The sequence below is a fragment of the Scyliorhinus torazame genome, chromosome 6, assembly GCF_047496885.1.
Source record: "Scyliorhinus torazame isolate Kashiwa2021f chromosome 6, sScyTor2.1, whole genome shotgun sequence".
Lineage (NCBI taxonomy): Eukaryota > Metazoa > Chordata > Chondrichthyes > Carcharhiniformes > Scyliorhinidae > Scyliorhinus > Scyliorhinus torazame.
Genome location: NC_092712.1, coordinates 219,670,409 through 219,698,274, shown reverse-complemented (window position 1 = coordinate 219,698,274; position 27,866 = coordinate 219,670,409). Strand labels below are relative to the sequence as shown.

At 49.4% G+C, this 27,866-nt stretch overlaps 1 protein-coding gene across 2 annotated transcripts; it reads right to left on the bottom strand.

The window, feature by feature from the left end:
• Positions 1-1,533: 1,533 nt before the first annotated feature.
• LOC140425300 (uncharacterized) lies at positions 1,534-27,866 on the bottom strand. Of its 2 annotated transcripts, XM_072509438.1 has the most exons (3): positions 27,515-27,866; positions 25,590-26,402; positions 1,534-3,995 (listed from the first exon to the last, which is right to left on the bottom strand). In XM_072509438.1, the coding sequence occupies exon 3, from the start codon at positions 3,971-3,973 to the stop codon at positions 2,948-2,950; it is 1,026 nt and encodes a 341-aa protein (XP_072365539.1). In that variant the 5' UTR covers positions 3,974-3,995; positions 25,590-26,402; positions 27,515-27,866; the 3' UTR covers positions 1,534-2,947. The 2 variants fall into 2 exon arrangements, with proteins under 2 accessions (XP_072365539.1, XP_072365540.1); XM_072509439.1 differs by lacking the exon at positions 25,590-26,402.

Genomic DNA, 27,866 nt, shown 5'->3' with positions numbered 1-27,866 from the left:
GCTGCATCCCGAATGAGCGAGAACTCTGATGCCCTCTGTCTTTATAGTGAGTGTGCTCTAACTGGTGATTGGCTGCGGTGTTATGTGTGTTGATTGGTCTTGCTGTGTGTCCATCAGTGTATGTGTCTGCATCATGATATACTGGTGTATATTATGACACCAAGGAGACAGCGCACATCTGACTAGCCCACATATACCCAACTCAGATACAGGTAGTTTGGAGGGATGTAAACACATGGTGAAAGTCACAGCACCAGAGCGCAGGAGGAGCTGTCAGAATCAGAGACATCTGTACACAGTCACTCTCAGAGAAGGGAGGAAAGCTCCAATGATGCTCCAGTAGGTAGGAACGTGGCACCTCAGGAGTCATCTTTTGGGGCACAGTATTTAGATAATCAGCAGATGTGTGGACAGAAAGTTTCCTGAGGCAGTGGGAGCTGTAGAGCAGCGAATGGAGGAGCACATCATTGTCATCAGCTTCAAATTGTCTCAGGGGCTCAACTGCATGATCTTTGACCATGAGAGAGAGACACTTGCATCAGTATTCAGAGTGGATGGAAGAGCAGCGTCTCAGCAAGGAAAGAGTGTAAGCCTCCCTCAGTAGCCTGGATCAGCTGCCAGACCCATCCACCCTACCTAAAGGCGAACCCAGAACTGTGGATGTTTCCGAGGAGGGTGAACATGGCGAGACCGATTACCATTTGTGTTTGAAAGATGCTGATGACCATGTTTATGATGGAGAGGGTAGCTGCAGTTTCAATGTGACTGATTCAAACTCATTGATATTGATTCACTCCCTTGTGAGGGATGGGCAGTCCCTCAAGAGACTGTGGCATCAAGGTACAAGGATCTTTATGTGTAGGTACATCACCAAGGACTGTTCGATAGCAGTTGTTATTTTAGAGGACCTTATGAAAATCTATTCTGAGCAAGGATGTGTCTGATAAAGAATCCGCACCGCACGGTATCAACCCTGGATGCTTGTCTCTGTGCCGCTCTGCCATTGGTGGCCTCATTCTCCTGCACTGTTTTGAATAGCCTGAATGTATATTGGTTCTTCCTCCTACTTTCCTCCCTCACCTTCCTCCTCAGAGGTGTGGGCTCTGCCCATGCCCTCTTCACCATCTAGCTGGCGGTCCCTCCATTGTGCAATGTTGTGCAGCATGTAGCAAAAATCCTTGCTGGATCATGTTAGAGAGCTCCACTGAAGCAACTGAGACACATGAATGGCCTGCTCAATGGTGATGACATGGCTGCTATTATAGTTGCTCTCTGCCTCTGATCATGGGTTCTTGAAGGGGGTCATTATTCAAGTTCTTAAGTGGTCGCCCTTGCACCCTGGGAGCCATCCCCAGATCAAGTGGCTGAAATAAATTGAGGAGTTGCAAATTTCTTGGAATGAAGGAGTCGTGGCAGCTGCCCAGGAATCTTGCACACACTTAAAGAAACACCTTATTGTGGCTACCAAGCACTTGGACACAGATGGGGTGAAATGACTTGTGGTTCATGAAGGTGTCCATGTAGATCTCCAAATTTCTTTCTCTGTCAGTCTGGCCTCAATAAAAGTTGAGACGGATTCGCACGTAAAAAGAAGTTATTTATTTAGCTTGCAAGCTTGAATCATCTTACAGAAACGTAAAAGACATCCAGCCTCTTACATCCCAGAAAACGACTGAACTAAAAGACAAAGGGATCTCTGCAAAATCAATTCAAATGGTATCAAGTTTCACATACTCGACGGACATAGGTCAGCCTATGTCCCTCCTGACCTGTTCGATCTATTCTGATTGGCTCACTTCCAATCCCTTTCTCTGGCCCCTATCAATGCAGCATCACTCTCATAGACACAACTCTTCCTGCTTTTTCCATGCGGTCTCAAACTCCTTTGTCCCTAACTGCAAGAATCAAAGTGGCTTATTTCTACATTACATTAACTAGTAACTCTAAAGTAACTATTTTATATCACATTCGTCATTCCCTCCTTTTATCATTCCATGATAACCGAACTATCCAATCTATAGCTACGGTTCCTCATCTAAAAAGATCCGTCGCTGCATTTCCAATTCCTGTCTTAGCCCCCCTTCATCTGCCTCACCCTCATGGATTTTAACAGTTAAATTTTTTTTTCTCGGTGATTGGGGCGGTGATCTGATCTAGTGCACCCCGCATTCTACCCATCACACATTTAAGGATGGCCAGGCCCACAAAGATGCAGCCGATAGCTACCACTAGATACATGGCCATATTTATCAACCAGTCCTTCCATCCTCCAAATCCCCAGTTACCCCAAGAGTCAGGATCCTGCATCCCGTCCAAGTGATCCCGTATGCGATCCATAAATTTAGTAATGTTAGCGGTCAAGTCCTGAACACCCATGATACACTTGCCCTGTACTATGGCGCATACCCCACCCTCACGGGCCAGAAGATAGTCAAGAGCATACCGGTTCTGCATTGCAAACAACCGTAGCTGAGACAACTCCTTAGTTATTGCCCCGAGGGCTCCCAAGGTTTCATTTCCCAAGATGGTAAGGCCGCAAATAAAATAATTCCGATCACTAACAGCCAAGGAACCCCCCACACCTCCCAGTGTCAATACGCTCAGAATGCCCCACCCGGCTGAGTGGCCCCGGTTGGGTGTAAGAACCTGAGGTTTTTTCCAGTTCTCGCAAAATTCAGCAGAGACTGCCCGGCGTGCTAACTGATTATGCAGGTTCCACGCCGAAGGGCAGGGGACTGTGGTAGGGACTAGAGTCCCTATAGCAATTCGGCGGGGAAATGGGGGTGACAAAACGTTGGTCGCCGTACCATTAAATAAAAAGTAGTATCCTTGTTCCGTGTGGAGACTAGCATCACAATCAGCATATCGGTTGTGTAAGGACCTCCCAGTAGCCCAGTTTATCCAATTTTGAAATGCCCATTCGGGCCGCCCAGCAATGCGGAAAGCCCTATTCCCAACAGTGATATGAGACATTCGCCCAGCCACAAAGGAGCTGGAGGCCAGCGTTCAATGGAACGCAAGTGGTGTTATAACAAACGCATTGGCCAGACGCCTGGGTGATATGGCACCTCCTGTCCGTACAGGTGGGAAACAGACATGTTATATTTGTGTCCACCTCTACCAGCAAACAGCCATATCCTTCACTGCTGAAGCAATTCTCGTACGACCGGGAATCCCTATTGGGAGTGAAGTGGCTAGGTATGTACGCCCTCCACCGTCGCAGCCTATCGTACTGTGAATGGGAATTATCCCGAGGGAGGGGAAGGCAAATAGCCGGTGGTGCTGAATCCGGATCGTAAGGAAGAGTGACGTGCTCGGGCAATGGCTCGGAACGCTGACAATGAACCACCGTTTGGGGAGTGCCCCAAAGCGGTGAAACAGAAAATAACCTAGACACCGCTGCGGGGTTTGGGTAGCAGACAACCCGTCCCTGGCCATACAGACGGTGGTAAATCTGGTAGAAGAGATTCATACTACCCGGGTTTTCCTCAGTTTGGCCTTTAATTAACTTAAGTGCATCTCCCGGTAACCTACGTTCTAGCTGTACTTCCCTTCTCACACGCCCCGTCCTCTCTCTAGTCCCTTTCTCTTTCTCATGGTCTCTTCCGACACTCTTCTGACAGCCTGATGTTACCTTTATTGTACCACTTTTAACACATCCAAAATCAAATTTACATGTATTCCAAAAACAAGGCAATGTCCATATAATGTTCCCTTCCCATCGCCGGGACCGGTGCAGCTGCTTCATGACTCCCGCATTCTCCTTAACTTTGATGACCTTCCATGAGTCGATACCATGTCCTCGTATATGGGGGCAGTGAAGAACATCACCTTTGCATAGGTGATGTATCCTTGTAGATTGGTTGGGGCTACACAGATACATAATATTCCCCTTTTCCATGTCCATCGCCAATAACACGCCAAGCGAAGTGAGGCCAAATATCAGACAGACAATGCGTAGCCACTCCATCATGCTCCACACCTGTAAAATAGCACTGGAGAAGGGAGGCAGGTTAGTATCCGACCTTTTACAGTAGTGGAGATGGACTCAATTTACAGTGATGTAGGTGGACCCAAGCACTTCGCCCCTCCACTTTAACTGCTGTGGGGGTGGTAAGGAGAACTTGGAAGGGCCCGTCCCATCGCGGCTCCGACCCCTTCCTAGTCCAATTTTTTGACCATGACATAACTACCGGGCTGGACTGAAAGTGAGCTAGGTACTGGGGCAATGGCTGGTGAGCCGCACGGACTGGGCCATGGAGTTCCTTGAGCACTTGCGTAAGGGCTAGAACATAGGTGGTAATTTCTTCAGTCATCTGATGAAACTGAACCCGTCTGGGAACCTGCAGGCTCCAAGGAGTTCTAAGAGGCCTGCCATAAAGAATCTCGGCGGGAGAGAGCCGGGCTGGTCCCGCAGGTGTAACCCGCAGCTGGAAGAGGGCAACGGGGAGCAACTTAAGCCATGTCAGTCCCGTGTCTGCTCTTAATTTAGCCAATTTAGTTTTGAGGGTCTGATTGTGTCTCTCAACCACCCCGGCTGCCTGCGGTCTGTAAGCACAGTGTAACTGCTGGCGTATGCCCAACTGGGAGCAAAACTCCTTGTTAATTTGTCCAATAAAATGAGGCCCATTATCAGAACTTAACTGAGCTGGTATACCGTACCGGGGAATGATTTCCCTCATCAAGACTTTAACCACAGTAGCAGCTTTACTATAGATAGTCGGATACGCCTCGACCCATCTGCTGAACACATCCACAATGACCAAAACATATTTGTAACATTGACACCTTTCCAACTCAATGTAATCCATTTGGAGCGTCTCAAAGGGACCACTGGGCAACGGGGTTTGCCCCTTCCCACAAGGGATACCTTTTCCGGTGTTATATTGCTGACAAATCAAACACCGATTACTGATACTTTGGGCCAACCCCTGCATTTTAGGGTGCCACCAAGTGTCCAGCAACAAATCACTAGTCCCTCGAGCCCCACAATGAGTTGCAAAGTGTACACATTCGATGACCCATAAAGCCAGTACATCAGACATACAAGTCTGATGTGCAGGCGTGGTCCATAAAGAGGAAACAGAATCATATGTACAACCTAACCGTTTCCACATTTGTTTATCACTCTCAGGAGCGTCCTCCTGTAACCTTATGACGTCTTGGATGGTTGGCATTGGCTTGTCAGAAGCAGACACATTCATAGTAGATCGTTTAGTCTGACTTAACATTTTAGGCACCATCACTTGCTGAATTTGTGCGGCTGTGCGCGCTGCACAATCTGCTCGTTCATTACCAACGTCAACTGGGGTTGTACCATTCGTGTGGGCAGCGCATTTAATAACGGAAATCTGCGCTGGCAGAAGGAGGGCCTGCAGTAGGTCATTAACTAAACCCCGGTGGGATATTTGACCACACATAATCATGTCAGGTTGTTCTGACGAAATGTCACTCAAATCGCCCCTTATTGTGGTAGTTTCCTGAATCAAGGCTAAACAGTCGTGGCCAGGTGCGTCTTCATGGACAGGGGGACCACTAAGAAAACAGGCTGGATTGATAGTGGTACAGTATTTAAATGTCAGACGTGGATTGTTCAAAAGGTATATCTCATACCTATTCTGACGAGCTGCGGTAAGATGCTGACCATTCGCCCCATATCCCTGGCATGGTACTGGTCATGGACCTGACGTGTAATATGAGGGCTTACCGAAGCTGACTGTGGCCATAAATGTGGTGATATTGTAACAAAATCGGCTGTACCTTCTTTTCCCGTGACTGTGGCTGTAACCTTGACTGGCCATTCGGTCTCAAGTAATGGCCGGTATTTGTCCTCCAACTCCCTGTTTCGTCCAGTTCTGTCATAGGCCAGGGTAACGTGATGCAGTGACTGTTCAATGTCTAACGTCCACCACTGGGGGGTGATAGAAATATAGCACTGTTGTCTCATCCTCCTCTTCGCTGATCCACCCACCCAAAGTCACTATATTGGAGCTCCTGCTGGTAAACTACCATTTCTGCCGCTTGTTGGGGTCGCAGATCATCCTTTTTCATTACATACTCAGTCTTAACCTTTGTAACTGAGCCTCCTTCTTGGCCTACACCCTCCTTCCAGTAAAATCTGACTGCCCTTGCCATCTGGGAAGGGTCGTTCTCTGTCCAATTCATGTTATTACATTTCACAGCAGTAACCACAGAAGGTGGTAGGCAATGCATTAACATAGCACAGTATTGAGGGGAATTCTGACCATTTTGATACAGCAAATCGCCTGACTGCCCCCGGTAGATTTCATTAAAACGCCCCAGAAATTCCTCTGGCTCGTCAATCTTCCTAGGTTTTAGGTCTAAGATAACAAAGATTTATGGGCCTTTGAAATGTGCTATTCAACGCATTCAAGATCTGTGTCCTTCTTTTCTCTATTTGCTCTCTTTTTTTTAAAACTTAAAAATGTTTGAAAATTCAAATTGAATTACTGCAACTTGCAAGCTTAGCTCTGATCTCAACTCAGAACTAAATTTACAATTTGCTTAACACAAACTTGTATAACATTTACAACTTAATTATTTCTTTATCTTAACAATTTTTCTTTTAACAAGTTTTTTTTCTTTTACATACACATAAGTATTAGCAAAATCAACTATCATCTCCAGATTGACACTTTTTAAAATGGTGTCCATGATCTTCTTTAAGTTTCTATTAATCTCCAGATAAAATGAGATAAACCTTATTTCAAGTAAGTAAAACTTAAGATTCTGGCAATTTCAATCAATTGCTTTCGAAAATAATAACTTTTATCAAAGAGGTGGAGAAACCCACTGGTTTCCTTTAATTAATTCAAAACGTAACTTTGCTGGTGTTCACTGACTCAAAGGAAAGGTATCCGATTACACTACGGCTGCTGCTGTTATCTCAAAGCCTGAGTGAGAAGCACTGTCTGTTTTCAACTCCGCCTGCTGCTGTTAACCCTTTGAGAGACTTCTGCTTCAACCAATATGCAGCATTCCTCACAATCTCAACTAGACCTCGGAACTTTACAGTCCAAAGAGACAATTTTAGCTTAATCAACTATATATTTAAAACACTCACACATAGAGTTGAACCATCTTCAGATTTAAAAACAGTTATACTGGACTGAACCTTCATTAATTAAGTCACATCAGCCCCTGAACCCTTATAATAGACTGAACCTTCATTAATGAAGTCACATCAGCCTCTGAACCCTTATAATAGACTGAACCTTCATTATTAAAGTCACATCAGCCCCTGAACCCATATAATAGACTGAACCTTCATTATTAAAGTCCCATCAGCCCAAAACCCTAACCCAAGCCGAAACAACAATATGAAATCCCATCAATTAAAGTGCTAATCCCCAGACTGACCTGTGATTTCGTCGAGGCGGTCTTTCTGTGCCAACCGCGAGTGACCAGACTAATCAGACGATAAGAAGAGGGGAACAATCAATGCGCGGTCGTTTTCCAGTTCTACATTGAGGGCCCTTTGTTCCCCATCCTCCTGTTCATAATCAGTCTAATTCTGATTTCGCAGTTGGATCAGGATCGCCCAGAGAAATCCCGGTTTTTGGCACCAAATGTAGATCTCCAAATTTCTTTCTCTGTCAGTCTGGCCTCAATAAAAGTTGAGACGGATTCGCACGTAAAAAGAAGTTATTTATTTAGCTTGCAAGCTTGAATCATCTTACAGAAACGTAAAAGACATCCAGCCTCTTACATCCCAGAAAACGACTGAACTAAAAGACAAAGGGATCTCTGCAAAATCAATTCAAATGGTATCAAGTTTCACATACTCGACGGACATAGGTCAGCCTATGTCCCTCCTGACCTGTTCGATCTATTCTGATTGGCTCATTTCCAATCCCTTTCTCTGGCCCCTATCAATGCAGCATCACTCTCATAGACACACCTCTTCCTGCTTTTTCCATGCGGTCTCAAACTCCTTTGTCCCTAACTGCAAGAATCAAAGTGGCTTATTTCTACATTACATTAACTAGTAACTCTAAAGTAACTATTTTATATCACATTCGTCATCCACATGTTGAATTGGAGCGTTCCTTGCAACACGAATGTAGTCAATGATGCCCTATACCAGGGGGAAGCCTGCAATTTGGGCAAAGGCCGTGGTTTTCATTCAGAGGCTCAATATCCATATCCCAACATGAGTGAACAGGAAGGACATCATTCATGTCCTTAATGCATCTGTGTGCTGCTGACCAGGATATACCTGCCAGCTCTCCTGCTGAGACCTGGGAACAGCCTGAAGCATAGAAATGTGATGGTTAACTTCATGGCCACTGGCAGGGCATGGGAGGCATTGGATTGTGGCTCCCAGTTGCTGCTGCACCATGTGACAAATGTCTGTTATAATGTTCTTTTTGACAAATATTTTTATTCTCCTTTTTCACATTTTCATCCAAATTTACACCCACCAACAAATGATCAACGGTAACAAAATACAATGGCAATCCCCTGGCCAACAATACCTCCCTCCCACCAACCTCCAAACAACCCTCAATATTTTAAATACAAACATCAAAGAAAAGGATTGGGGTGAGATTCTTCGACCCCCCGCCGGGTCAGAGAATCGCCGGGGGCTGACGTGAACCCCGCCCCCGCCGGTTGCCGAATTCTCCGGCACCGGAGATTCGGCGGGGGCGGGAATCGCGCCGCGCCGGTTGGCAGGCCCCCCTCCGCGATTCTCCGGCCCGGATGGGCCGAAGTCCCGCTGCTAGAATGCCTGTCCCGCCGGCGTAGATTAAACCACCTCTCTTACCGGCGGGACAAGGCGGTGCGGGCGGGCTTTGGGGTCCTGGGGAGTGGCGGGGGGGGGGGGGGGGAGGGGGGGACGGGGACGCAGGGTGATCCATTGGAACCATGTTCCAATGTTGTATGTTCTTATGTTCAAACAAAAACTGCATGGACTGAATAGAGAATAGAGGAAGATAACAAGAACCATCGGAGAAAGAGAGAGAGAAAAATAGTGAGGGAAGAGAGAGAAAGTGTGGGAGCTGGCTGTGTCTGGAAACTCTGTTTGATTGGCGCTCCAACGCCACAAGAACATTCTATAGGTGGTTTCCTAAATTTAGAAGCTTAGCACTAATTATGAAAATTTGACCTGTCTTACGTTTAAAAAAACTAGATACAACCAAGTTTATATCATTATTTACCAATTGGAATTGATGAGATTGTCTTGCACTTGGGAGCAGTTTAATAATTGCGTTTTGCTTTCTGAGAAGGGGATATAAATATTCACAGATCATAACCTTAATTTAAAGCAACCTAGCACAGGATGGAATAGGTTGTTCCAGCCCTTGCAGTTTTATACATAAACATTAACATAATGTACTGCCAAGTTGTAAACAAGGACATTCTTCGCTGTGAGGAAAATTAAATATACATTAAGAAAGTAGGAGGCATTTACCCTGCCTTTATTGGCGCAGGATTGTAGCGCCCAGTATTGATATTATCAAATGTGTGTTGTAAGCATTGCACCTAAAGTCTATTCAAAAGCAGTAATTCAGGGCAGCACGATGGTACGGTGGTTAGCACAGCTGCCTCACGGCACCGAGGTCCCGGGTTCAATCCCGGCTCTGGTCACTGTCCATGTGCAGTTTGCACAATCTCCCCGTGTTTGCGTGGGTTTCGCCCCCACAACCCAAAGAGGTGGAGGATAGGCGGATTGGACATGCTAAATTGCCTCTTAATTGGAAAACAATGAATTGGCAACACTAAATTTATTAAAAAAGCAGCAATTCATCAAATTGAGTTTTGAACTATTTGTGTATTTTAGGTAGAAGAAAAGGGACAACTGGCAATGATTATAAAGCAACATAACCTGAGTTTTAAGTGACGTCAGAGATGAGCACCCAGATGAGATTATTGCTTTGAGGGCATTGGACACATTGGGCGGGATTCTCCGACCCGGGACGGTGAGAATTCCGCCCCGCCGCTCCGATGCCGGCTGCCGAATTCTCCGGCGCCGGTTTTCGGGCGGGGGTGGGGATCACGTCGCGCCGGTCGGGTGCTGTTGGCAGCGGCCACCCCAGCAATTCTCCGGGCCACGATGGGCCGAGCGGCCACCCGTTTTCGTCCAGTTCCGCCTGCATGAAATGGACATGGTCCATCCCGGTGGGACCTGGCTTGACGGCCGTCTAGCTAGGTCCTCGGGGGGGGGGGCGCGGAGGGATCCGGCCCTGGGCAGCGCCCCCACGGTGGCCTGGCCCGCAATTGGGGCCCACCGATCTGCGGGCGGGTCTGTGCCGCGGGGGCAAACTTTCTCTCTGCGCTGTAAGACTCCGCGATGGCCGGCGTGGAGAAGAAAACCCCTGCGCATGCGCAGGAAACATGCCTGTGGTTCTGCGCATGCGCCAGAACACGGCGGCAGTCCTGCGCCAGCCGGCGGCGGCCCTTCGGCGCCAGTTGAACTGCCGAAGGGCCTCCGCCGGCCGGCATGAGTTGGCGCATGCGCAGGAGCACCAGCGTGTTCTAGTACATGCGCAGGGAAGGAAACTGGAGCACCCGGAGGGAATATTCAGAATGTCCAAATCACCTAACAGCACATGTTTCGGGTCTTGTGGAAGGAAACCGGAGCACCCGGAGGAAACTCACGCAGACACAGGGAGAACATGCAGACTCTGCACAGACAGTGACCCAAGCCGGGAATTGAACCTGGGACCGTGGTGCTGTGAATCAATAGTGCTACCCATTGTGCTACCGTGCCACACGTCGGGTACCTCTGGAAACTTCAGATTATAGTGAGACTAGATGGCTTGCTTTAATATGCCGATTAGCCTAAAGGTGATCCTGCCCACAATGGGGGGAATCTACATCACAACATCTCGTGAGATTGCGAGCTGAGTAGATCCCGGGAGCAGGGTCTCCCGGCTTCTATCGGCCATGCCGTGGCGCGCTGCTTTTCGGGCGCAGCATAGCCGTTCGATTGCGCCCAAAAAGGTTTTGAATAAACAAAAATAATTTCTATTTGAGGCAGAACGATAAAACAATTGACAACATCTATCATATACTAAATATTCGGGGCTAATATGAGGTAAGCGTGAATTAACAGGCACATTGTGGTCAAACACACCACACTTCATAATAAATGGCAGATGCGACCAAGTCAGATCACACAGATTTCTCAACAGTTAACAGGTGGCAGTTCCTAAGGTGAGTCAAAAAATCTTGTTGAAATCCTATCCCTCTCTCGTAACAGATTCCAAAGATCTTGGGCGAGATTCTCCGACCCCCCGCCGTGTCGGAGAATCGCCGGGGGCTGGCGTGAATCCCGCCCCCGCCGGTTGCCGAAGTCTCCGGCACCGGATATTCGGCGGGGGCGGGAATTGCTCCGCGCCGGTTGGCGGGCCCCCCCCGCTCGATTCTCCGGCCCGGATGGGCCGAAGTCCCGCCGCTAAAATGCCTGTCCCGCCGGCGTAAATTAAACCACCTACCTTACCGGCGGGACAAGGCGGTGCGGGCGGGCTCCGGGGTCCTGGGGGGGGCGCTGGGCGATCTGGCCCCGGGGGGTGCCCCCACGGTGGCCTGGCCCGCGATCGGGGCCCACCGATCCGCGGGCGGGACTGTGCCGTGGGGGCACTCTTTCCCTTCCGCCTCCGCCACGGTCTCCACCATGGCGGAGGCGGAAGAGACTCCCTCCACTGCGCATGCACGGGAATGCCGTCAGCGGCCGCTGACGCTCCCGCGCATGCGCCGCCCGGAGATATAATTTCCGCGCCAGCTGGCGGGGCACCAAAGGCCTTTTCCGCCAGTTGGCGGGGGTGGAAATTCGTCCGGCGCCGACCTAGCCCCTCAAGGTTGGGGCTCGGCCCCCAAAGATGCGGAGCATTCTGCACCTTTGGGTCGGCGCGATGCCCGTCTGATTTGCGCTGTTTTGGGCGCCAGTCGGCGGACATCGCGCCGTTTCCGGAGAATTTCGCCCCTTGTCTTGGAATTCTCTTCAAACGTTGCTCCAACTTTGATTGCCTCAATGACTGCTCACATCCCAGGGTTTCAATCTTGTCTCCTAAGGCTACGTTCCCTTGGATTCCGAGACTACACTTCATCCTTTATTTATTGCTGTAATTTCAATCCTTTAATAGACTTCTGGCTTCACTGCCCCTGAGTTTCTCTGAACCTCCAGCTGGATCCAGTTATATATGGCTCCTAGGGCTTCTTCTGAGCCCTTAAACCCTTTCAGCACAGATCAAGTGACATTTCCAGCCCTTACAGACTTCTCAGGTGCTAACTACCTGGAGTCTTTCCTGTCTGGAAACTTCCTCTTCTGCTGCTCCCTCTTTTTTTCACTGGGAACTATCCATGCCCCATTTCCCTTTGGGACCTCTCCCTGTCCCTTTTCCCAGATACCTGCCTGGTATTCTTCTCAATTATGGTACTCTGCACTCGATCACATGATCCTGTTTTCATACCATTTTCTTTTTGCATAGTTACGCTGCCCCATCCTCAGCCTGAAGAATTACAAAACACCGGATTGCACATGAGCATCCCACTCCCAGCCTGTGCATGTGCAAAACCTCGAATTGTAGTTCCTGGCCTCCACTGTCAACAAGGTCATTTTGGATCTCATACCAACCTATCCCTTGGGAGGAAGAAAGCTTCACTGTAGTGAAAGTTTCTTTACAATGGGTTTATAATGAGTCCTCAGCATCGACTCAAGACCCCATGAAGTCTCATGGCACCAGGTCAAACTTGGGCAAGGAAATAATTTACTGATTGCCATGTACCGTCTCCCTCAGCTGGTAAATCAGCACTCTTCTATGTTGAACAACACTTGGAGGAAGTACTGTGTGTGGTAATGGCGCAGAATGTATTCTGAGTGGGCGACTTCAATGTCCATCACCAAGATTGGTTCAGTAGTACCACGCAGACCGAGCTGGCTGGGCCCTAAAGGATATAGCTGCTTGATTGGGACTGTGGCAGGTGATGAGCGAACCAACAAGAGGAAAAAATATACTTGACCTAATCCTCATCAACCTGCCTGCCGCAGATGCATCTGTCCAGGACAGTATCAGTAGGAATGACCACCGCCCAGTCCTTGTGGAGACAAAGTTCATTCTTCACATTGAGGATACTCTCCATCGTGTTGTGTGGCACTACCACCATGCTGAATGCGATAGACTTCGAACAGATCTAGCAACTCAAGACTGGGTATCCATGAGGTGCTGTGGGCCATCAACAGCAGCAGAATTGTATTCAACCACAATCTGCAACCTCATGTCCTGGCATAGCCCCCACTCTACCATTACCACCAAGCCAGGGGATCATTCCTGCTTCAATGAAGAGTGCAGGAGAGCATGCCTGGAGCAGGACCAGGAATACCTAAAAATGAGGTGTCTACCAGGCAAAGCTATAACACAGGACTATTTGCATGCCAAGCAACATAAGCAGCAAGCAATAGAGCTAAACGATCCCACACCAAAGAATCAGATCTGAGCTCTGCAGTCCTGCCGCACACCCAGCCTTAAATGATGGTGGGCAATTAAACAATTCACTGGAGGAGGAGGCTCCACAAATATCCCCACCCTCAATGATGCACATGAGGCGTAGGAGGTTCGATGTCATTCATAGATTGTTATTTTCTCCATATATCGATATTCTTGTGAATTGTCCCAATGAGTGCAGGACAAAATGCTTTGACATGTCTCTTTTTTTCAGCATATATCGGAGGGTTGATTTTCCAAAAGGCTTGAACACGCAGTCAGAGCCTTGCCCAAAAACACTCTACAAATTGAGAGACTTATGTGTCCTTCGGCCACTTTAACTTCTTAACAACCTTTTCAAATGAGATAAAATATCTCTCAACTCCATCTACAGTGTATTTAGCCACTATGTGAAGAGTCTTTGCTACATCAAAGCTCGAAGTGGGACTCGATTCCTCTTCTGAACTAATCATATGTCTTTTAACCCATTATCTAAGCTTTCCTGTAACCAATTCATTCTTTCTGAGTGCTTTCTTTCTTTGAAACTTTCTTTCCCTTTTCTTATCTCCTTCCTCCGTTGCTAACTCCCCTCTCTTGAGTTCAAGATCAAACTTCGCATTTCCTGGGCAGGATCCACCATCGACCGATGGCGGAATCAAGAGACGCGATTGGGCGGAGAATTGCTTTTGATGCCCAAATCGTGGCAGGCGTCAGTTTCACCCCAAATCGGAATTCTCCAGTGCATCGACAACGGCGTCAATGCATTCACAGTAAACAACATTGGCATTTCATTAGCGGGCCTGACCCGGTATTCTCTGGGGTCTCCGCGATGCTCCGCCTCCACTGGGCCGAATTCCTGCGGGTGAGGTTCACTTGTACTTTTGTAATCGTTAAACAGGCGCCATGGCTGGGGGAGAGAGAGGGGGTGTGGAAAGTGTCCAACATTGCCATAGTTTGCGACTGGCTGGGGGGCTTCTGCCAGGGACGGAGGCAGTAGCAGGAGGTGGCCAGCAGGTGGGCTGTCGGGTCAGGGTGGACAGGCACAGAGCACCATTGCTACGGCCTGCCATGCAGCTGCGCACACCGCTGACTGCCCACTGTGAGGTTGATGCCACAGTTCATATGGGTGTTCCCCCAGGGCACCCTCCCGAGGTGCCTTCTGGCCTCAGCCGACCCATCAGCGGGATGGGAACACTCCAGCACAACCAGTGCCACCTTGTTGGCTGGGATGAGTGTGTGTGGGGAGTGTAATGTGTATATGCGTCTGCAGCTTGTCACCCTCCCGAGTGTCAATCAAGGACCTGGCAAACCCCACACCGTTTCTCATTGGAATCGATTGTGTTCCATGTGGCGCTGGTGCTAGCCCCTCCACAGTCGCTGGATCGGTCCAGGTGTGGTGCCAGTTTTGCTGTCGTGGAAGTTCACAAATCCTGCCCGGGCGTCAACACTTAGGCTGGGATTCTCCGCTATCCGGCGGGGCGGGCCGTACCGGCGCCGAGGAGTGGCGTAAACCACTCCGCACCTTCAGGGGCTAGGCCAGCGGCGTTCACGGTGCACCTGCCGGCAGGGTTGGCGCCGTGGCAACCGGCGCCGAAGGGCCTCCGCTGGTAGGCGCGAGTTGGCGCATGCGCGGGAGCGCCAGCGTGTTCTGCCGTGATCTCAGCGCATGGGCAGGGGGGTTCTTCTCTGCGCCAGCCATGGCAGACTGTTACAGCGGCCGGTGGGGAGGGAAAGAGTGCCCCCACGGCACAGGGCCGCCCCCAGATCGGTGGGCCCCGATGGCGGACCAGGCCGCCGTGGGGTCACCCCCCCCCCCCAGGGCCAGATCCCCCCGCGCCCCCCCCCCCCCCCCCGAGGACTCCACAGGCCGCCCGCAGAGCCAGGTCCCGCCGGTAAGGATGGCGGGACTGGGCGAAAATGGGCGGCCACTTGGCCCATCGCAGAGCAGAGAATCGCCGGGGGCGCCAGAGAATCTTGCAGCCGGCATCGGGGCGGCCTGGCGGGGGATCAGAGACTCCTGCCCTTAGTCTCAGGACCAGAGAATCCCGCCGCCTTTCTTTTGTTCTTTCTTATTCCAGTATGAGATTTTTCATTTCCTTTTCTCTCTCAAGCTGCTTCATCTGCAACTGAATTCTAACTAATTCAACTGAATTACTATCTGGAGCAACTTCTCCTTCTTTCAAATTCCAAATGACGTGCTATTACCTCAAGTACATCAGTTTTTTTTAGCTCTAACTCTTCTGCTAATGCAATTAACCTAGCCTTGGTTAATTGTTGCAAATCACTCAGGAATAAATCATCCCTCACTCAAGAAATTATTAGCAATCAATATAGTAAAATTCACTGTGGAAATCCTATCAATCTCAGAGTCCTGACACTTGCATTTGTCTGAGAATTTGAAATCCCACAGGAGCCCCCAGTTTATGTCATGATCTTGGACTAGACCCTCAAGGTTTTGGTAAGTTTAGGTGAAGGACCAATAATGTCTTGGTTAATGCAGACAAATGTTGAGAATCAAGACATTTGCTGAGAGAATAAAGCTACAAGACTCTTTGAGTTTTGAATAAACAAAACTAAATTTTACTCCACAAAGTCAGAAAAATAAAACAACTTTCAAAATCTATCTTATACTCTAACATTCGGGGTTAACAGGAGGTACATGTGAACTAACAGGCAAACTTTAGTCAAACACATCACACTGCACAGTAAATGGCAGATGCAGGGAAGAAAGATTCCACAGATCTCTCAACAACCCACCCAGATGTCAGTAAGCATAGTAAACTCCATCACTCTCCCAAGGGGTTCCAGAGTTCACTATCAAAGATCTCGGGCGAAATTCTCCCCCAACGGCGGGATGTCCGCCGACTGGCGCCAAAGCCGGCGCCAGTCAGACGGGCATCGCGCCGGCCCAAAGGTGCGGAATGCTCCGCATCTTTGGCGGCCTAGCCCCAACATTGAGGGGCTAGGCCGACGCCGGAGGGATTTCCGCCCCGCCAGCTGGCTGAAATGGCGTTTGTTTCCCCGCCAGCTGGCGCGGAAATGCGGCGCATGCACGGGAGCGTCAGCGGCCGCTGTCAGTTTCCCGCGCATGCGCAGTGGAGAGAGTCTCTTCCGCCTCCGCCATGGTGGAGGCGGAAGGGAAAGAGTGCCCCCACGGCACAGGCCCGCCCGCGGATCGGTGGGCCCGGCCACCGTGGTGGCACCCCCCGGGGTCAGATCGCCCCGCGCCCCCCCCCCCCCAGAATCCCGCCCACGCCGCCTGGTCCCGCCGGTAAATACCAGGTTTGATTTACGCCGGCGGGACAGGCAATTTCTGGGCGTGACTTCAGCTCATCCGGGCCGGAGAATCCAGCGGGGGTCCCGCCAACCGGCGCGGCCGGATTCCCGCCCCCGCCCAATCTCCAACCCGGCGGGGGGTCGGAGAATGACGCCCCTCATCTGGGAGTTCTCTTCAAACATTGCTCAAACTCGGATTGTCTCAATGACTGCTCACCCCCCAGAGTTTCAATCTTGTCTGCCGAGGCTACGTTCCCCTAGACTCTGAGACTACACTCCAGCCTTTAATTATTGCTGTGATTTCCGCTCTTTAATAGACTGCTGTCTTCGATGAGTTGACACTGCCCTGGGTTTCTCTGAACTCTGGTCTCCTTGTTGGACCCAGCTATATATTGCTCCCAGGGCTTCTTCTGATCTTCTGCATGAAGCCAGTGATGTTTTCAGCTCTTCCAGACTTCTCAGGTCCTGGGGGCTCTCAGTGTCCCCTCTTCCTGACCACTGCCTGGAAGGTTTCTCAATTATGGCCCTCCGCTCCCGGTCACGTAATCCTGTTTTCTCACTACTTTCTTATTGTGCATTCTTGGCCTGAAGAACTACACAAAAGCTGCATTGTGCATGCACTACTCGCTCCCAACCTATGCTTGAGCGGAACCCCCAAAGCATGCTGAGAGCATTAGTTCCCGGCCTCCACCCTCTTACCCTCGATTGGGTAAGTTTGTATCTCATAGCTATTCTTTTAGTCTCCAGAATAGATTGATTGAAGTTTGATAGTGATTCTAGATTAGGATGAGTACCCTTCCTGAATAGTGCTTCTGCTCATTCAATAAGTGACAATCAGAACAAAATAACATTGCTCAGAAACATTATTGTAACTTAGCAATGAGCTGCTAACAAACATATGTCCAACTCTAGACATGGAAGCACCTGTCAATTCAGGTCAACCTATGCAACCAGGATGGTAAATCCATGCTTCAGGAAAAATATAAATACTTATACTCATTTTAGCTTTGGTGGTGTGCTGCATAATGGCCTTAGACATCCATTTTTGTTACACAATTTAAATAAATGGACCATAGGAAATGGAACGTCAGGCCTCTGCAGCTAATTAGTTCTTCAAAACACCAATGATTTTACATCTAAATATCAGCTGCCATTTCCACTCTAAAATGTGATAAGGGTGTATATATAAATTTATGCAATCAAAGTATTTCCAGTGCTATGTTTAACACTGTGACTCTTCTATGTTTGACTCTGCACCCAGGACACAGGACTAATGGAATTATTACCCAGGGACCCTGTCAAAATATAGAGTCTGTTGTGGGAAAAATCAACCACTTCAGGAGTCAGACTTGCTGTGTTCAAATCAGTGCAGTTTTATTGTTACACGAAGCTTCGGGTGAAAGCGTACATACCCCGCGGTACGGTAGCCAGCCTTTCTCGTGGTTTGAATGGCAGTCATTCATTTTATACTTTGGGTTCACAATGAGCCCAGATACAAAACAATTATCACTTGTTATCTTTAAACAGCCACTTCGGGTTCACAATGAGCCCAGATACAAAACAATTATCACCTTGTTATCTTTAAACAGCCACTTCAGGTTCACAATGAGCACAGATACAAAACAATTATCACCTTGTTATCTTTAAACAGCCACTTCGGGTTCACAATGAGCCCAGATACAAAACAATTATCACCTTGTTATCTTTAAACATTTTATAGATTGTACATCGCTATTTGTAAGTATTTTGCCATTTACACATGGTTATAGTTAAAGAGGTTTTACAGGTTACAGTTAGCAGCAGGAAAGCAGTATCGATTGTCCCTTTGTTTTAGGAAATGGCCCAAGACATTCGTATTAGCATATCATTGTGTACACCTTGGCTGAACACAGTACGAAGTCTTACAACACCAGGTTAAAGTCCAACAGGTTTGTTTCGATGTCACTAGCTTTCGGAGCGCTGCTCCTTCCTCAGGTGAATGAAGAGGTCTGTTCCAGAAACACATATATAGATAAATTCAAAGATGCCAAACAATACTTGGAATGCGAGCATTAGCAGGTGATTAAATCTTTACAGATCCAGAGATGGGGTAACCCCAGGTTAAAGAGGTGTGAATTGTATCAAGCCAGGACATTCATTCACCTGAGGAAGGAGCAGCGCTCCGAAAGCTAGTGACATCGAAACACACCTGTTGGACTTTAACCTGGTGTTGGAAGACTTCGTACTGTGCTCACCCCAGTCCAACGCCGGCATCTCCACACCTTGGCTGAAGTCAGCTTTATTCAAGTGGTGTCCCGCATTTATGTATTTCTTAATCTTCCTGTCTGGCTCCATTTGTCCTGCATCTGTTCCTATCTGTCCTACTGGCACCCCGCTGGGCTCCAGGCATCAGTTATGTCTGCTTTATTGTCTGTGTCTCCATCTTGTATGTCAGGCAGCCATCTTCAATGCCAAGTGCCCTTCAGAACCATTTCCCACTTCAGAAAATCACCGTAACCAGGGCTACTAGCCATCTTGGGTTGTATTGGAGTCTGCAGGAATGAAAGGTTAATGTCTTGGATACTGTTCCAAGCAAATCCAGGAGGAAATGGGGAAGGAGTGTTTGCAGTTTGTACATTGAGCCTGTAGTTTGTATATCTGTGAATTTTCATCCTCTGCATTAAGATCCATGACCTGAATAACTAACTCTGGTCCACTAACACTTGCACTCAGAAAGGATAAATTGACCCTGGGCGGGGTGCAGCATAGATTTACCAGAATGACATAAGGGCTAAAAGGGGTAAATTATCAGGAAAGAATGCATAGAAAATAGGAGCAGGAGTAGGCAAATTGGTCTTTCCAGCCTGCTTTATCATTCAATATGATCATGGCTGATCCTCAATGTGAATGCGATACGCCCACGCTCTCCTGATACTCCTTGACGACTTCAGAGTCTAGAAATTCATCTATTCCATTCTTAAATATATTCAGTGACTTGGTCTCCACAGCCTTCAGTGGCAGAGAATTCCACAGTTTCACCACGCTCTGAGTGAAGAAATGTTTGCTCATCTCGGTCCTAAATGGTCTACCCTGTATCCTGAGATTGTGACCCTTTGTGGTTGGCAGTCCAGTCAGAGGAACCATCATCCCTGCATCCAGTACGGCGAGAATACCCGTTTGCACCTCGAAAAAGGCGTACTCGAAGAGTACGTTGCACGCCGTCTGGACAACCTCAGGACCTCACCTGAGGGCCTCCCCTGATGCTTCGCCGTTGATGGGCCGGGTTCCTGATGCCGGGGGTCACTCATGGTATTTGTTTTTGTGAACCCGGCGTGACGGCTGCGGATTGAATCCAGCACCGCCACAGTCCCGGGGGGGGGGGGGGCATAATCGAGAAACATTCCAGGCAGTGGTCAGGGAGAGGGGACACGGAGAGCCCCCAGGACCTGAGAAGACTGGAAGAGCTGAAAACATCACTGGCTTCATGCAGAAGATCAGAGGAAGCCCTGGGAGCAATATATAGCTGGGTCCAACAAGGAGACCAGAGTTCAGAGAAACCCAGGGCAGTGTCAACTCATCGAAGACAGCAGTCTATTAAAGAGCGGAAATCACAGCAATAATTAAAGGCTGGAGTGTAGTCTCAGAGTCTAGGGGAACGTAGCCTCGGCAGACAAGATTGAAACTCTGGGGGGTGAGCAGTCATTGAGACAATCCGAGTTGGAGCAATGTTTGGAGAGAATTCCCAGATGAGATCTTTGATAGTGAACTCTGGAACCCCTTGGGAGAGTGATGGAGTTTACTATGCTTACTGACATCTGGGTGGGTTGTTGAGAGATCTGTGGAATCTTTCTTCCCTGCATCTGCCATTTACTGTGCAGTGTGATGTGTTTGCCCAGGATGGAAAGCCAGCCGCCCAACAAGTTGAGGAGGAAGAGGAGGTGCAAAAGAGCCGCCGCATGAGGCCTCGTGTGTACCAGCAGCGCCTGTCATGCGAGGACATGCTGGGCAGGGCATGCCTTCGAAGACTCCAGCTGAGCAGGGGGACAGTGCGACATATCTGTCAGATCATGGCACCCCCTGGCATCGCGGGGGAATGGGGGCATCCGCTCCCGGTGGCCATCAAGGTGACGTTGTCTTGAACCTTTACGCCACAGGGTGGTTCCAAGCGCCGAGTGGCGACCTGACCGGGATCTCACAGACCTCGGTGCACAGGTGCATCCATGCCGTCATGGTGGCCCAACATAACCAATTGACACAATACATCCAATTCAACGTGGACTGAGCCCACGAGGATGCCCAGGCAGCTGGGTTCGCCACCATCGATGGGATGCTCCGAGACCAGAGGGTGATCGACGGGATACATGTTACCTTACGAACATCTGCAGATAACGGGCCGCTCGATACAAACTGAAATGGGTTCCACTCGATGAATGTGCAGCTGAAATGTGACCATCTGAGCGCATCATACACGTCTGCGCGTGATAACCGGGCTGAGTGCACGCATTCATGCTGGTACACTCACCGATTCCCGGCCTCTTCGAGGTGCAATTCTGGCTGGGGGTTGGGTCCTGGGCAACAGGGCTTATCCGCTGTGGTCGTGGATGATGATGCCTATCCAGAAGCCACAGACTGACACGGGAGCCCTCTGCAAAGACGCCCATGCAGCGACCAGGATGTGATCAAGCAGTGATTCGGCATTCTGAAGATGCGATTCAGGTGCCTGGGCCTCTCTGGAGGTGCCCTCCAGGATGACCCTGGTGGCTTGCCCGCAATGTGGCAGCCTGCATGCGGACCCTGGTCGAGATCAGAGCGGGCTTCCAGGACTGGCAGTGCCAGGTGGCGGGGAGCCTCAGGTGTTATGGGCCAGCGTTTAGAGAACCCTAAAGTGTATCATGGAGTTCACCTGACCCACAATGTTTAATAGATTGTGGTATGGGGAGCACAGAGCCCACTCTACAGGTGTGGTACAGCAGAAATGGAAAAGTATTTTTTAAAGCAAAATATTGTTTATGCTATGAACTCAAGTTAACCTTTTTAAAACATACAGTGAACATCTTAGCAACCAGCAATACAAATATAACCCCCAAAGAATACAACACTAAGTTAAGAGGAAGAAGGAGGCCTATGTGAAGATGAAGTGTGAAGTTTCGGTTGGGGCGATGGATAGTTACAAGGTAGCGAGGAAGGATCTAAAGAGAGAGCTAAGACGAGCAAGGAGGGGACATGAGAAGTATTTGGCAGGAAGGATCAAGGAAAACCCAAAAGCTTTCTATAGGTATGTCAGGAATAAGCGAATGACTAGGGAAAGAGTAGGACCAGTCAAGGACAGGGATGGGAAATTGTGTGTGGAGTCTGAAGAGATAGGCGAGATACTAAATGAATATTTTTCGTCAGTATTCACTCAGGAAAAAGATAATGTTGTGGAGGAGAATGCTGAGCCCCAGGCTAATAGAATAGATGGCATTGAGGTACGTAGGGAAGAGGTGTTGGCAATTCTGGACAGGCTGAAAATAGATAAGTCCCCGGGACCTGATGGGATTTATCCTAGGATTCTCTGGGAGGCCAGGGAAGAGATTGCTGGACCTTTGGCTTTGATTTTTATGTCATCATTGGCTACAGGAATAGTGCCAGAGGACTGGAGGACAGCAAATGTGGTCCCTTTGTTCAAAAAGGGGAGCAGAGACAACCCCGGCAACTATAGACCGGTGAGCCTCACGTCTGTAGTGGGTAAAGTCTTGGAGGGGATTATAAGAGACAAGATTTATAATCATCTAGATAGGAATAATATGATCAGGGATAGTCAGCATGGCTTTGTGAAGGGTAGGTCATGCCTCACAAACCTTATTGAGTTCTTTGAGAAGGTGACTGAACAGGTAGACGAGGGTAGAGCAGTTGATGTGGTGTATATGGATTTCAGCAAAGCGTTTGATAAGGTTCCCCACGGTAGGCTATTGCAAAAAATACAGTGGCTGGGGATTGAGGGTGATTTAGAGATGTGGATCAGAAATTGGCTAGCTGAAAGAAGACAGAGGGTGGTGGTTGATGGGAAATGTTCAGAATGGAGTACAGTCACAAGTGGAGTACCACAAGGATCTGTTCTGGGGCCGTTGCTGTTTGTCATTTTTATCAATGACCTAGAGGAAGGCGCAGAAGGGTGGGCGAGTAAATTTGCAGACGATACTAAAGTCGGTGGTGTTGTCGATAGTGTGGAAGGATGTAGCAGGTTACAGAGGGATATAGATAAGCTGCAGAGCTGGGCTGAGAGGTGGCAAATGGAGTTTAATGTAGAGAAGTGTGAGGTGATTCACTTTGGAAGGAATAACAGGAATGCAGAATATTTGGCTAATGGTAAAGTTCTTGAAAGTGTGGATGAGCAGAGGGATCTAGGTGTCCATGTACATAGATCCCTGAAAGTTGCCACCCAGGTTGATAGGGTTGTGAAGAAGGCCTATGGAGTGTTGGCCTTTATTGGTAGAGGGATTGAGTTCCGGAGTCGGGAGGTCATGTTGCAGCTGTACAGAACTCTGGTACGGCCGCATTTGGAGTATTGCGTACAGTTCTGGTCACCGCATTATAGGAAGGACGTGGAGGCTTTGGAGCGGGTGCAGAGGAGATTTACCAGGATGTTGCCTGGTATGGAGGGAAAATCTTATGAGGAAAGGCTGATGGACTTGAGGTTGTTTTCGTTGGAGAGAAGAAGGTTAAGAGGAGACTTAATAGAGGCATACAAAATGATCAGGGGGTTGGATAGGGTGGACAGTGAGAGCCTTCTCCCGCGGATGGATATGGCTGGCACGAGGGGACATAACTTTAAACTGAGGGGTAATAGATATAGGACAGAGGTCAGAGGTAGGTTCTTTACGCAAAGAGTAGTGAGGCCGTGGAATGCCCTACCTGCTACAGTAGTGAACTCGCCAACATTGAGGGCATTTAAAAGTTTATTGGATAAACATATGGATGATAATGGCATAGTGTAGGTTAGATGGCTTTTGTTTCGGTGCAACATCGTGGGCCGAAGGGCCTGTACTGCGCTGTATTGTTCTATGTTCTAATCCTTAAGCTGTCCTTTTAACATCCATAAGACTTATAAAAAAAACTTTTAACAGAAGCACATCAGGTTAAAGTCACTACTGAGAGCAGTTATTAGTTTTAAATCACCAAAGGATCGATTTACAGTCTTTAGATTGCAGAGAGAGAGACTAATACACCTCCTGGCTGTGACTGCAGCTACCCAGCTCGGGAAACGAAACTAAAACACACCCTGCAGCAAACAGCCTAAATCAAAAGTAAAAAACTGACAGACAGCCCAGCTCCACCCACACTCTGACATCACTGATAAGCACCCATTTCTTAAAGGTACATTTCTTAAACACCCATTTCTTATAGGTACTCTCACATGACACAGGGGATAGCTCCCCTCGCAACACCATCCCATGGAGTAGCTCCGGGGCCATCGGGCACCCCGAGGGAGAAGGAGGTGATGAGGCCCATATCGGTGACACCCACAGGGCAGGTGCCGGAACACTGTAGCACCTCGGACTCCCCCATCTTGTCCCTGGTGCACCTGGTGGGCAGAATGGGGCGACACCATGCCAGCCGGGACACCCGAGTAGCGGCCGGGCTCATCCAAGCCCGGTTGCTCCAGAAGACGCCTGTCAACGGAGACCCAAGTCGCAGGGCAGGAATCACAGCAGGCTGCCTCCACTCCATCTGGGGAGCCACCTAGACATGGAGTTAGGGCCCGTAAAGCCAGCAAGTTAGACACTAGTTAAGGGCACAGTTTAGTTACAGAGGCAAGGACACAAATTTGTCTGTATTCCTTCACATTAAACACCTGTTGACAGTGTTACACCCTGCTGGGCTGGCTGGGACGGGGGGGCAGGAATGGGCACACATGGGGGGGTGGAATGGGTGGACCCTGTGGGTGGCTCGGGCTCCCCCCCTCCCACGTCCCCCATATCGTCCCATCACTGCCAATGCAGGGATCCGATGGGACCATGTGATGGATTGGCGAGCTGTCATGAAGGGATCACCGAGGTGGACGGTGGACATTGCTACTGTTAGCAGGAGTCAGACATTGGCATACAATGCGGAGCACCATAACTCATTCCAAAGCGGGATGCCATCATCCTCCAACCCATGGACCAGACCCGATGTTACTGCCAATCCCCAGGACCCCCATCCCATAGTGCAAGAAGTATGTATCACGGAGGGAGTTGCAGGTGTGGGATGGCCAGGGCGGGGGGAGGGAGTGAGGGAGTATGGTGTTGGATGCAATGTCCACCCCCCTGGCTGCTCCCCCCCCATCCTCGGGTCTTATTCTCAGAGGATAGCTATCCTCTAGCCATCTTCCTGCTGGGATAGTAAATGCTTTGGTTTTAATTTTTTAAAACTCCCTCGATTCTGGGAAGGTCCTATCTGATTGGAAAAATAGCAAATGTAACACCTAAATTCAATAAAGCAGAGAAGCAGAAAGCAGGAAACTTCAAGCCGGTTAGCCCAACATCTGTCATTGGGTAAATGCTAGAATCTAATATTAAGGAGGTTATAGCAGGGCACTTGGAAAATCTTAATGCAATTCAGCAGAGTCAATATAGTTTTGTGTTTGACTAATTTAGATGCCTTCCCCACCAGCAACATAGTTTTTTAAAGATTGCACCCTGATGCAAAAAAGTCAAAACTGATGACCCCCCTGAACAGCTGCCTCCTCCCCACTCCTAAAACACACCCCATGCAACACCCCCCCCCCGGCTCTACCCTTTGGCACAGGCCTGGCACCATCTTCCGGCATTGCTCTAACACCGCCCCCGGGGGGGGGGGGGGGGGGGGGGGGGGGGGGGAGTGCCAGGGATTGACCCACCTCCCCCATCTGAGCAATGCACTCACCTGATCTTCTGTAGCAGGTTCTGCTCACCAGGTGCACGCCTCAGGAGATCTGTTGTAAACCGAGAGCCAACCCTTCTCAGCTAAGCAGCTACAGTTGCTGGGGCCACAAGCCTTTAGAAAGGCTGCAGAAAGTCCTGGGTGGATTGCCCCTCGGTATCTGGCTGATGCTTCTCCTCACTGTCTGTGCCCGAGGGCTTCTCTCTGACTCCTTGAGGAGATATGGCTCCTTGAAGGAAGTTGAGGCGCCCCATCCCCCTCACGCCTAGCCACTGATGGATCTTATTCAGGGTTGCAGCGATAGTATGTGGGTCCACGCGCATATCCGGCATAAAGTGCATACACCACCCTTCCAATGGTGACCTCAATGCACTTGTATGCCGGAGCCAACACGTCAGACAGAACATGGATAGACTCATCCTTTGTTCTCATCTGATGACAGCCTCTGACAACCCTGACTGCTGTTCCCCTGCCTGTATTTGGAGCTCCAACATTTCTCTGAGGGCCAATTCCAGAAACTTGTCATCAGACTTTGATTCACCAGAAGCCTGGCCTCCAGCAGTCCTCTGAGTATCAGAGACCTTGGCTGTCACTGCTCCCACCTGCTGTGGAACCGCTGCTGTACTGTGCTCACTAGACAGTGACCCTGAGCCTGTTCTAGAACTAGGACTCTCTGGAGAGTCTATCTCTGCACTGGAGGGTGCAGGTGAAAGGAGTGATGAGTCTTCCTTGGATACTTCCTCAGTCTCCTCATCCAAGGTCCTCAGGGGGCTGGAGCTGATGGGCTGACTGGTGGTTTCACATTTTCCGTTCACGCTGTTGGTTGGAATAGAGAAAAAAGATGATTATTGATTGGCTCGAGAGCCACCTATGTTAAACAGCACTCACAGTGTCCACGGTGGGCGTTGACCACTGCATGGACCCTCACTGGCTTATTGGGAAAAGCTGATCTTACTTTTGGCGCAGGAATGATCCCTTGTCCTCTCCAGCCAAGTCTGCATCTGAGCCCATGCATCCCTCCTCCTGTCAGGGATCTCTCCCTCATGTTGTAGGTGATGCTGTCCGGCATAAAGTCAGCTGGATAGACTGTGAGCAGGACGGATGAAAAAGCAGATGAAAAGCCTGTATGCCTGCTGTGTGTGCTGAGTGGTCTCGTGTAAGGACTGAAGATTTGTGCAGGGTGTCACAAGATTTAAAATGTGTGTGAGAGACATTCAACGGTGATGTCCCTTCTACAATAATGTGTGAGATTGCGGTGCATTGTAAACCTTGATGACCTCATGAGAGTGTGAACTGAGTGGATGAGATAATTTATCCTTTTTCCGCACTGCAGGACCAGTATTTTTCTGAGGCCCACAGATGCTGACCACCCTGTGGCCTCCTCCCTGCGTCATGAGTTAGGTGGGCCTCCATTTCTGGAGAAGGGGGCCTCCCGCTGGTCCTGGACTGCCTGGAGGAGTCTCTCCAAACACTTGTCACTGAATTTGGGGGCATATGGTTTGGTTCTTCTTGGGGCCATTCTAACATTTGTCACAACACGCCCTGGGCTGCAGAGAGTGAATGCGTGTGCGTGGGTGCTGTTTAAATATGCTGCCCAGACCTTCAACCTCATGAGGTAAGGGCGGGATGGATGAATCTCAGCCTGCCCTGCCATGAGTTTTGACAATTTGCTTGTTTATGCATAAATAATAAGCTGAAAAGTAGACACCTGCCAAGGCAACCTGCCCGCCTTCCAATGGGAATCATGGGCCTTTCCTGCCTGCCACCGCACTTGGTTTCCAGAACAAAAATTCCACCCAAGAAGCAGGGGATATTAATATATTGTTTCCAACTTTTCATCTGCCCAAACTAGCATTTCTAATTTTGTAGAGGCAACACATTTATTTTTAATGAATGACTTTGCAGAATAATTTTGTGATATAATTTACCTTTATACTGATGATAGAAGCGGGGCTGGATTCTCAGCACCCTCACGTTGAAATCGCGGCCGGCGCGGGGGGGCGGAGAATCAATTTTCCCGCAAGGAATCGGGACCAGCGGCGGATCTCTGATTCCGCGGGCTCTGAGAAGCGGCGTACTCGCCGTCCAGGACCGACCTGGGGCCATTGCCGGAGGCCCGCTCTGCCATTCTCCGCCCCCAAACGGCCGAAGTCCCGACGGCGTGGAACTAATGTTGCTCCAGCCAGTCGGGATACTCGCTTGGCGGGCCGACCGGAGGGGGAGGAGGCCTCAATGGCAGCTGGTAAATGCTTGTGCAGGCGTTGAGGGTCAGGCGCACGA